At 37.6% G+C, this 12,543-nt stretch overlaps 1 protein-coding gene across 1 annotated transcript in view; it reads left to right on the forward strand.

The window, feature by feature from the left end:
- The window catches only part of CDH2 (cadherin 2), a 177,329-nt gene that overhangs the window by 122,765 nt on the left and 42,021 nt on the right, over nt 1-12,543 (forward strand). The window contains exons 3-7 of the mRNA XM_077808689.1: nt 3,328-3,554; nt 5,907-6,053; nt 7,255-7,410; nt 9,401-9,545; nt 11,287-11,459. Coding sequence (XP_077664815.1) covers nt 3,328-3,554; nt 5,907-6,053; nt 7,255-7,410; nt 9,401-9,545; nt 11,287-11,459 — 848 coding nt within the window. The remainder of the gene's footprint in view (nt 1-3,327; nt 3,555-5,906; nt 6,054-7,254; nt 7,411-9,400; nt 9,546-11,286; nt 11,460-12,543) is intronic.

The raw sequence follows: 12,543 nt of genomic DNA on the forward strand, positions 1-12,543 counted from the left end.
TTTAAGTCTTACCTCTAAAAAAAAAAAAAAAGAGAGGAAAAAAAGAAATCAAGTTACAATTTACATGTATTACCCTCCCCCCAAACACACATACACACACACACTTGTCAGGAGGTAGATCATGCCCCCTGCATACACAAATATCATTATTCCCTTCCCCTGCAACGGGAATCCCCTGTTAAGCAGGAATCCCCAACTGGTGGAGGAAGGCTGACAAAGACCCATGGGTCATGTGCATGGTTCTGACTCCTTGCTGACCCTTTCAAACCTAACTGTTTTTAACAAAGTGTCTTACAGGGCTCCCTCTCTACTAGGAGTTCTGCATCTCCATGGGAGCAGAGCCAGCATGAAGGCATGCTCTTTGGTACCCTAGCTTCTGTCCCATTCTGTTCTGATTGCTCACTTTCTTCTCTGAAATGATTTAAAAACTCATTGAGAAGATCCTCACAGAGTTTAACTCTCCACAGAGCCCTACAGCTGATCTGATTATTTGTAAATAGGATTCAGAACTGCTCTTAATGGCATTGTCTAAAGGAGAATGTGGAATATTGTTAGCTTAGTTTATTTGAATGCTGTTTTGAGGATATTGCAATAGTAGATTTCAGGAAAATTAAGAAGACCCATTCTGGGTACTTCTATTCTTACATTTCTATAATTAATATAGTCTAGTGTGGGGTTGTATTCTGGTTAGAAGGTCAGAACACAGAAGTATGTCTAATTAGGACTATGATTTCTTTATAATGATAGAGTTGCTGTAACCAATTATTTTACTTGTATTTCTTTGGCTACCTGTTGCAATTCAGAATATGAACTCGCCTTGGTAAATTGGGTCAGATAATGAAGTAGTATGGATAAGGGAATAAGGGATAAGTTACCACTTGGCTCACATCTAGGAAGGGGATCCTCTACATGTGGCTTTCTTTCCTCCCATGTGGAATTGGGGTTGAATTGCCCCATGTCACTGTCCCTTCCTCCCACACAGCCCTCTTCGTAAATCTGTGGATCCATGTGGGAGAAGGGGTTGACTGTACCTTATGAAATAGGTGGGACTTGGGAGCTACAGACCCAGGGAACTTACCTAGAAAAAAATAGTGGAGTCCCAATTTGGATGAAATGTTTGTGGGGATGCTCCACCAAAAAGCATGGGATCTCTGCTACAGTATTGCCAAGGAGCCAGGCAGAGATAACAGGGGCCAGAACTAGTGCAGAGATTCAGAGCTTCTGCATGGATAGGCTTGTCCTTCCCCATATTCGGTGAGATCTCCCAGGTTTGATGGCCATTCGTGTGCCTTTTTCCCTGGAGGAAATTAACCTTGCCCCTGATGGAATGATATGGTGGGAACTGCATGAAATATTCCTCAAGGAGATTCTCCCCCATCCCTGAACAACTCAAGCAGGTTTTACTGCCAGAAAGGGTGATCAAGGCCTGTATTCCATCACAGCTAACTGACTATTCTTGTTTAATCTTCCTTAAAAAAGCTAACATTTTAAAATTTCTATTGAATTTTCTGTATTTTTGAAAAAAGAAATAAAGTTTTATATATATAATTTTCCAGTCATCGTCGTCTTTGTTTGCGTCAGAGGTCAAAGGGATGTGGGAGACCCAGCATAACACAAAAGGATTAGTGAGGAAACTAATTTTATCTGTCATTTGAACGTCGGTCCCAGTCCTTGGAGTTCAAGTATCAAAAATTATAATCTCTCTTCTCACTACCTTCCTTATAACTATAGTATTTTTTAAAAAAAAAAAAAAGAAATCATAAGATGTGCAGCTTTTAGCAGGGTTTCTCTTGAGGGGAACCTTTAGATTTTTGGAGACTTATAGTTTGTGCATCATTCATTTCAGTGTAAAAGTCCAAGAACTGGAATGAGGCACAAGGATAGGATTCATCTTCACTATCTGCATTTCAGCCCAACCTTTAATAATAATGCTTTGCACTTCTGTTGTTCATACAGTCTGAAGATCTCAAAATGCTCTGAAAACATTAAAGGGAGATAATCAATTTTAAAGCCACATTTCCATCTGATATTTTTTACTTGCTGTTGTTACAAGTAACACTGACGATAACTAGAAACGAAGGGGATCATAGAGAAAAAAAATCTGTTGTACTTTGTGCATTTTACAGTACTGTGTATATATTCGGTTTCACTAAATCTGTTTCACTGTGGATCTTTCACATAGCAAAAGAGGAGAGGAAAACATTTGTAAATAGGAAAATATTTTAAAGTAGGAAAATGTGATTGTTAAAGGGAGCTTATAGGCAAGACTAGTACCTGTAACTGCTTTTAATCTACTTTTTGAAATTGAGTGGATTTCAAGTGAATTGCATCCCTTTAAGACTTCTAGCATTCCTATGAGGTAAGCATATATTATAATTCCCCTTTTACAAATGGGGAAACTGAGGACCGGAGCTGTTATGTGATCTGTCCACAGTAATACAGCATGTCGGTGACAGAGACAGGAATAGAAAGTAGGTCTAACTCCCAGAGTTGTGCACTGACCTCTAGGCTGCTACTTCACTGCTGTTAGCACTGGAGGTGCTGAATCTAAACCATGTTTGTGATGATGATTGCCACATATTAAAAATGTTCGGGGCATATTTTTTTCCAGTCCATGATAGCAGTTGGACTACTTTCTCTCCACTCAGTCCTTTTTACTAGTTTTAGGCGTTCATAAAGGGGAAAAGACCTTTTGAATTTTCAGAATGCATATTATTTTGTGCACTTGTTTTGTCATTCTCTGCAGAAAGTCTAATGAGGTCATAGTGAAATCTAACTCTAGATACGAAAAAACTATCCTTTTTAAAAAAAGTTATGAATAGAAAAATCTCCCTTTGACAGGCGCTTCTCTGTGTCGGTTTGAAGAGCCCCAAGTGTTCTTCATTTTAATCCCCTGTGGCCTTTGACCACTTGGGTTCATCTATCACATATACTTATTAGTGATAGTAATTGCAGTCAAGGTCAAAGAGGCTGGACCTGTATTTGGAACCAATCAGTTCTGCCCCTTTGTGAGAAAGAGCAGGTGGTTGTTGTGGAGCTCAAGGCCCCTGTAGTAGAAACAGGCAATCTGGTTGGGAAGGAGAACTTAGTCTTCCCTCTCTGAAGGATGCCACTATTATGTGGGCTGATCCATAAAGTACGATTTTTAATTCCTAAAGAATGCATGCACTTAATATGATGAAATGACAGTGAGTTTATTGTGACTGCGGAGAATAGGCTTTTAAGATACAGGTTTTTGTTCTTGACCTAACACCAGCTGATGATTCAGTTTAAGCAGGCTCTGTCTCTTTCAGTTCTTATATTCTCAATGTTTTTTGTGTTTTACAGTGGGATTTAGAAGCTGTGATGAAAAGATAAAAGTACAGTTTGAAAGCAGCGAGCCAGCAGATTTTAGAGTAGGTGAAGATGGTATGGTATATGTAGCAAGAAGCTTTCAGCTTTCTACAGACGCCACAGAATTCATCATATATGCTCAAGACAAAGAAACCCAGCAACAGTGGCAAGTGGTGGTGAAGCTGAGCATCGAGCCAACATTTGCAGAGCATTCAGAGAAGGTAAAACATTTGCCTTTGGAAATGTCTCTGAAAAATAGGTTTTTAGACTAAATCTGTCACACACCTCCACATCTGACTTCCTGCTAGTGGGTAACTAGTGCATAAATAATTGTAAAGCTGTAGTCTTTAAAAATAATGTTCCATAATCTATTATTTTGTATCCCTGCTAAAGTCATGCAAACCCATATCTGTTTAAAGATCCAGAAATCATTTGTATTTGAACATATTGTTTGTACAGTTTGAGATTTGTACCTGAATTTAAATTGGAAGTGGTCATTTCTTTATTTTAAATTGCTGGAGAGCATTACAATATTTATTCAAGCAGTTAAATTTAACCACAAAATAAACAAATCTCTGCTAGAATCCATCAATCAAGATTAGACTAGAACTGTAGATTTACAGCAGTAGCAGGAAGGCATTCCTGGCACAGAGTATTTGTATTGTCCCTTAATAATCAAATTGAGGACTGGAAATTATTTAGGACTCCAGCACTACTTTTAGGGAAGATAGTCTCACTCTGGTGGAAACCAATATACGCAAAGCCAAAGTAACACAAAATTGAACCTACCAATATACTAATATACTCCCTGTAGTAAAATATTATGTGATATTTCTGCTACACCCACCCCTTATACTACTGCCTGCTTTTTTTACTTCCTTTTGCAAAGCATCTTTTTAAAAAATAAATATTCTTCATAGATTGATATAGCCACACTAAAATTATATTTACAGATCAAAGACTTAAGTATCTGTTTCAAAATAGATTGCTTTTAGTTGTGCTATATATTTTTCTAAGAATAAGCAATTGTTCTGGGTTTTGGAGACATTTAAGACCAAATCTTAATAAAGAAGCATGCGGTGGCTCACATTAAAGAGGCACACAAGAAACTGTTCCTTTCAGAGGACGTCTTTTCTGCAACGAAAGTAATGTCCTTAAACTTGGATTTGCTAACATGAGTTAAGAAACTCAGGTTAAAATAACAGTGACACCTCAGCTTTTAACTTGAGTTCGCAACTCAAGTTAAAGCTCTAAGAAAGCCTGCGGTCAAATTCCAGCTCTTAACCAGAGTTACAAGCCAAGTTGCTGTGTCATCACTGCTATTTTAACCCAGGTTACCTAACCTGATTTAAGAGTTGCAGTGAAGACAAACCCTTTGGGCCCAGTTCTGGTGCCCTCAGTCACACTCAGGTAGTGCCTTACATGTGAGGGTATGTCTACACTGCAAAGAGAAACCCGCTGCACCAAATCTGAGTCCAGTTCAGTTGACTTGGGCTTGGGCAATGAGGCTAAAAATTGCAGTGTAGACATTGAGGCTTGGGTTACGTTAGCTGGGCTCTGAGACCCTCCGCCCTCGCTGGGTTTCAGACCCAGGGCTCCAACCCAAGCCCAAACGTCTAAACTGCTATTTTTAGCCCCACAGCCCAAGCCCCTCAAGCACAAGCCAGTTGACTCTGGCTCTGAGACTCAGCACCATGGGTTTTTCTTTGCAGTGTAGGCATATCCTTACTAGACAGGGGCTACTCACTTGTAAGGCACTATTCAAAGGGAGTGAAGGTAGCAGAAACTGGCCCTCAGTTTGCACCTGTGGTTTTTAGCCTCCAACACATTTACTTGATTCAAAATAACTTTTTTCCGCAAAGTAACCAAAGAATGTATTTTGGGCTTTTTTCCCTAACCAGAGTAACATGTCTGTATGCACATGTGCATCAAGAGCTAAAGGCTGAAATAACTGCAGATGTAGAGAGGAATATAAAGGCAGTGTTGACACCCAGCAGAGATTAATGCCCACTGTGCAAAGTGGGTCATCTACAACATCCATCATGGGTGACATAGGTTTAAAATAATTACAGCATTAATTCTATGGGATTTAATAAGGTCATAAATATTTCAGACATTCCTTACCAGTATGTATTAAACTTCTCTTGGAACTCAAATTATATTTTAGCACACCCAGATCTAAATTTAATATACAGTTTCACATTACCTGAACTGTAGTTCCAATTAATGAGATTATATACATATAAAGGCATCCTATTAAAATTCTGCACAATATTAACTACTATCCAACTGGAATATAGAAAGTGCAAAGTAGTTTACACAGCAGTACTGGGTAATAAATTGCTTATAATTCCATTTGACCTCCAAGTGGCATGCTGAAAAATGAAGGAATTGCTACTATTTCATACGAAAAATGTAATAATATTGCTTATTTCCATTTTGTACTGTGAACCCAATAAATAGCTTCATAAACATGGAATGAAGTGTGTGTCTCAGACAGTCATGTAATGGTATGAAAACCATTCTCCAATATACACATTTTTACCAATTCTCATTCTAATGTCTGTTTTAAGGATGAAAACAAAATTGAAGAAATAGTATTTCCACGGCAACAATATAAGCACAGCAGTCATCTGCAGAGACAAAAGAGAGACTGGGTCATCCCTCCAATCAACTTACCAGAAAACTCCAGAGGGCCTTTTCCTCAGGAATTAGTTAGGGTAAGGTAATTAACCACCAAGAAGGCAGAGGTGTGATTTCAGAATTCCTTGGAAGTCAACCTCGGATAGGCTTTCTGCTTATCAAAGATTAAAGGACCAAATTCAGCTGTTATACCTATACATAAGATAATGGGGCAAATTCTGTGGTCTGCCAAGCCCTCTTTGTTTTTCTTACATTGAATTACAGTGAATTTAAATCAGACAGCAACTGCCCTGAAGTAGGGGGAACTTCAGCTGGTGCAAAAGGTGGCATTTGTAACTCAGCCAACTCTGCTGCATCCTGCACTGGAACCTCCCCACTTGTGTGTTTCTGTATGTGTTTGTTGGGAGAGGCGGGGGAAGAGATAGGCCTGTCAGAGGAGGGGAACAAGGGGAAGGGACGTGGCTGATTGAGATTACACAGTGCCTACTGTGCAAGAATGCACAGCAAGTGGGTGTCTATTACCAGGCATTCCTGCACAAGAGGCTGGGGGCAGGTGTTCCATTAGTGTTGCCTGCACAGTCAATTTACCAAAAGGTGGGGGGAGAGGGGTGTGTGTGGACAGGGTAACAGATGTGAACATGGCTGTACCCTGTCTATACACTTGCAAGTGACTTTCTTAAAGGTATAGCAAAGGCTACCAGTGAACATACTATAAAATCAATTTCTACTTTATTTGTTAGCCAAGAACTCAGTTCAAAGTTCAGTATTTCCCCTGCAGTAACCATGCAATCACAAGCACCTAAATGGTTGCAATACTACAAGTATTATAAAAGAAATGCAGAATGCTGACACGGGTCTTGAAAGGTAAATGAAAGAGACTGTATTACAGTATATTTTAATGTTCACAAATCTTGTGTACTGTTTTAGGAGCTAAGCAGTAAATTTAAGGATAAAAGAATTTAATTATTTTTAGTAATATAATTCATCCTATTGTGGAAAAAGTAGAGATTTATAAGAAGGGTCACTTTACATGAAATTTTTTCTGAAAAATTCAGTGACTGATTTTCTGACAATGTATTATAATATAGAAAAGCCCAAACATTGTATTAGTGTTCATGCCTCTGCCATTGTTTTCTTGTAAATATAATTTCAGCCTAAATATATTAATATATTTAATATTATTAATATTAAAATGAATGCCAATCTACTGTTCTTCACTCTCAGTTCCAATTTCTTGTTCTGTTTAACTAACAAAAACCTCATCTTCTTGACACTTAGATTAGGTCTGATCGTGATAAAAGTCTTTCACTGAGGTACAGTGTTACTGGACCAGGAGCTGACCAACCTCCAACTGGAATCTTCATCATCAATCCCATCTCAGGTCAACTGTCAGTGACGAAACCTTTAGATCGGGAGCAGATAGCTTCATTTCATGTAAGATTTTAATTTACCATAAACCAGATGATCAAATCAAAGATAAACATCTGCTTCAAATTTGATTTCTGCATCTGGCACAGTTTTCTACAAGATGTGAATTAAAGAGTTTATACTGGATTGGAATTAATATTTATTCTACTTATTATTACATAATACAGGGAAGTCCTAGCATGTTGAAACAGCTTAACAAATGTGAGTTAGTATATTTAGATAATTAAAGAAGGCTGAAATGTGAATGCTGTAGTTTATTTTTCTGATTTATACCATTGATTACAAATTCCACCATATTGTTTGTTTGACAGAAGTTTATTTTTAATATAACACCCTAACTTGGGCATAATTGTACTGGAATTTCAGCAGCTAAAATTTGAGAAATGGGTGGGAAGAAAAACTACCAGGTTTCATTCTCAGGGCAAATCTAAGCATTTTAAGGGAATTATAATTGTAAATTACGTCTCTCTGTTTATGAAAGCTATGTTCTTTGCTCTAGAAAAATTGCAAAGTAAACCAAATATTCTGCAGCACTAGTAGAAAAAAAATATTTGGTTGCAAAGCAGGAAACCAAGGTTTGACCTGAAACGGCCCTCACTTGAAACCATAGGGAAGAGAGACAGTTCCTGGAGATAATTTCCAGAGTAGCATAGTTTTAGTGCACAATTTGTTGGCCCATCTGAGGAGCAAGTGTTAATCCTGCTTTCTGTACAGAGGATTTAGCAGTTGCTATTCACAGATCGAGTTTGACCATGCTAGGGTGCAGCAGCTCTCGAATTCATGGAATTTTACCAAGAATTTGGATTAACCGAAACAATTAGTTTTAGCTCTTTCCCTTTCAGTTCCAGTTTAAGTATTAGCGACTAAGGAATTTTCGAACAACCCCTAAAACCATTTCCAGAACATGGTAGATTAATCTCACCCCCCGCCTCCTATAACTATGTGTCAAAACTACTTCTGAGCTACACTGACAGGTTTTTACCTCCCAGGTTTCAAATTTAGGATACATCTACACTACAACATTTACAGCAGCACAGATGCACCAAGGCAGCTATGCTGCTGTAATGCTTATGGTGGGGACACTCTAATCCGACAGGAGAGAGCTCTCCTGTGGGATTAATAACTCCTGCCTCTGTGAGAGGTGGTATCTATGTCCGACATAACACTGTCTATATCAGCTTCTTTAAGGTGTCTCAAGTAGGGCACCCAAATATCACTTTGGAAAATTTAGGCATAAACTTTAGACTCTTGAATTTTCAGTTGTTCAGTGAGAACAATTTTTGCCATACCCTGCCAGCAAAATAAAATAAAATAGATATACACAATTTGTCTTTTTCTTTTTTAGGCTTTAAATTAAGAATATTATCTCAAGTCCTACCTTTCCTTTGAAATATTCTTACAATACAGTTTCCATAATACCATTTCAAACTTTACAGAAACGAAGCAATATTCGTTCCAGATGGATTACCAACAAAAATTTTCTAATAGTGCAGGATTAGGTGATCCTGGAGACTTTCCACTGGCAATCAGGGTTAAGAAGTACAAAAGCCTATATAACATTAGGTAGTATTATTATTCCAAAAGTAATTTGGAGTCTGTAAATTAGGCCGTGGGGAGTTTAAACCTTCCCCACAGAAATCTGTCCCCTCTGGGTGAACTATTCAGATTTTTTTTCTTTCTCAACCCAAGAAATTTCCAGAAGAAAAAAGGCCTTCAAAAATAGAAGGAAAAAACAAAAAAATCAGTGTCCGTCCTTAAATATAAAGAAAGGGCTCAGTTTTGCCCTGAGTTACACTTATGTTATACCCATTGAACTCAGTCTATAAAGGCTCCCTCAATAAACTGAAAATTGAAGTCATCAAGATAGGGGAGCAATAAAAGACACTGAAATAGATCTGGCTAAAATGGTTATTGTAAAATTTCCTCTCCTCTGTGCTAATGTCCATGTATGTTCATATGTCTTGCAAACTCACATAATTCCCAATGGCTTTTGCAGCTGAGAGCGCATGCAGTGGATGTAAATGGAAACCAGGTGGAGAATCCAATTGACATTGTCATTAATGTTATTGATATGAATGACAATAGGCCTGAGTTCTTACACCAAGTCTGGAATGGGACAGTCCCTGAAGGATCAAAGCCAGGTAAAATATAGCAGGTTTTCTGTGTGAAAATAGATGTGTGTTTTTTAATTTTGGAGAAATATACTTTTAGAAGTCATAATGTTTTTGAAAGAAGTAATCAACAAAAATTTCAGGATACTATATTGCCACTACTCTTGATTTTTAATTTACGTTTTTGCAAGTTAAAAATTAATTTAAAAGAAAGACTTCATTACACATGTTAGGGAATGAGTAAGGGACAATGCTGAGAGAAGGAAAATAAGGAAGGACTACTTTATTTGGACAGCACCCACATATTTATATTATGGCAGCACCCATTAAAGATTGGCTTTACCTGAAAAATAAGGGAGGCCAAACAGCTGTTTTGTAACTTTGAAGATTAGCTTGTTGCTAGACAACTGATTAGTGACCTTTTAATACACCTCTTCCTATAAAATATCTCTCTCCCCTGACTAGTTTTGAACAAAAAGAACACTAGGGGATTAAAAATGAAAACTAAAAGAAGTTGAACAGATTTACAGTAATGATACCTTATATGGTTGTGGAACACATTTTCCTGTGCTTATCCTGTGGCAGTTTGGGGTATTTGTACATTCTGAAGATTTGTATGTGTTGCACTCTAGCAGCCTGCTTGACCGTCCTTTTCAAATGAAGCAAGGAACAAGTGATCCAATGTCTAGAAAAGACAATGTCAACATTTTAAAAACAAAAGTTTTACAATAGCTTCCTTGATAGAAAGGAAATGCCATGTAGTATCCTTAGAGAGTCTATATAATTATATATATATATTTTAAGCCCATTCTCTGTGTTATATATAAAATAAATACACCTAATATAGTATGTATTACATAATAGATTATGTGATCTGTATGATACAATTTATTTAGGCCAAGACTGACCAAAAATGAGAGCCTAAAATTAGCATCTGTATCTATATACAGATGCAGTCATGCAGTTGACAGTGCACAAGTGCAACAGTCCAATCCAGGCCATTAATTGCAGGATTGGAGCCTATATATAGACCTGGATATGAATCTCAGTAATTCTGGGGAAGTTTGGATTTGGAATCAAACTGTACAATTTAGGACTTTCCCCAGAACTAAAATTATGTATCTGAACCACCCTCAAAGTTGGAATAAGTTCAGATTTACATCTAGATGCAAATTTTGTGTCAGAAGCCATTTTCTTAGCAGTGCAACAAGGAATTTTTAGGACAACTGACATGTCCCTTCAGTTTCTCTCAAGACATATTATGCCAAGTTCAAGTGCCAAGAACCAACATGATCTTAAACAGTCAGGATTGCAAAGGGAAAGAAATAGTATGTAGAAAAGCCCTTGTTTTGATTTTTGCGTTGATTTGCATACACAATTAACACGTGCGGCACATTTTAAAATTAGCCATGTTTTGATTATCAGATGTTTCATGTGGCCCAGCGATTGAGCCTGCTATTTAAACTTTAGAAGCTTCATTGTTAATTAAATGTGTTTATGGCAGAATTGCAGGGTTTGATTGCCTGTGGAGCTTTTTCAGTAATAAGCAAGTTTGATACTTTATAAACACCAGTGTTATCTTCTGTTATGTATCTTAATTGCTTCATTAATCCTGGGACTCAGGCCTACTCAGTTTCCTTTGGGTAAGAGAAAGAATGTGTAATGTTTATCAAAAGAAGTAAATGTTTTGACCATTTTTTGTGCTTGTAAGTGACCTTGTGTAATTCAAGTAAACTGTTTATTTAACACTAATTATGTATTGTGCTGTTAGGAACCTATGTGATGACTGTTACTGCTATTGATGCCGATGATCCCAATGCACTGAATGGGATGCTGAGATACAGAATCTTGTCACAGGCCCCAAGCACCCCCTCACCGAACATGTTTACAATCAACAATGAGACTGGTGACATTATCACAGTGGCAGCTGGACTTGATAGAGAGGTAAGGCGGGCCTGAATTTTATAGGTTGTGTTTTAAATGCTGTCCATTTTTGTGCATATGTAAAATAGCTTGTAGGTAATTTACACATTTTTTTCAAATGTAATTTTTTTCCCCTTGCACAGCACTACCTAACCAGTACTCCCTTAGAGCTGGCCAGCCCCAAGATTTGAAAACTTGGATTTTGGCAAATATCCTAGGGGTAAAGGATATTTTCGAGCTTCGTTTTGCATAGAATGTAAAACATCTGGTCTCACTCACATTCACTGGAGTTAGCTCAGAAAGTGGAAGGAGTCTTGGAGAGAAGGAGGAAGGAAGGTGGGGGTCTTGCCATGGGTATGGTTGTGGGGAGAGGATGAGATGGCCTGGAGGTTACTTCAGTCTAGAAACAGACTCATCCTTCAGTTTCCAGCAAACATCCTTACTGTATGTTGGATAAAAAAGCACTGTCCACACCATTTACTGAGCTTAACTAGTTTAAAGGTTTAATAAGAAAATTTTAGGACAATATTTTACCACCTTAATTAAGCATAAAACATAAGTAAAGCAGATGAGCAGGATAGTGTTGTGATGAATTACCCAGTCTTTGGGCACAGGTAGGCTCTTTCTGTCTTTATTAAATCCATGCTGGTCCAATCTGGTGTATGTCCTGTGTTGCTTCACTCACTCAGTCACTCACTCTCTCACACACACACACCCCGCCTCTGTTAAACACACATTTTTATACTTTGTCTCATTTATAAACATTCCATTCTAAATATATTTTCCAATACATTTTTACTTTATTCTGCTACAACTCTAATCCATGCTGTATTTTTTATTTTATTTTATTTTTTAAACCATTGCTTTTATGTATTCATTATTTTTTACAACAGTTGTCTTATTACTTATCTGCTTCTTGTAGCCTTGGAGTGGTTGGCTAGTTCTGTCCAGTCATTATCTATTTTTCCTAGTCTGTCTTGCTAGGGGGATTAGGGCCTGGCTGATAAATTAGTCATTGTTTGCCCTGTCATCTACACAGACCAAGAATCCACTGTCAATGAGACAAAAACTGACTTTCTGATTATTTTTTTACAGCCTTTGAAAG

The sequence above is a fragment of the Eretmochelys imbricata genome, chromosome 2 (assembly GCF_965152235.1).
Source record: "Eretmochelys imbricata isolate rEreImb1 chromosome 2, rEreImb1.hap1, whole genome shotgun sequence".
NCBI classification, from domain to species: Eukaryota; Metazoa; Chordata; order Testudines; family Cheloniidae; genus Eretmochelys; species Eretmochelys imbricata.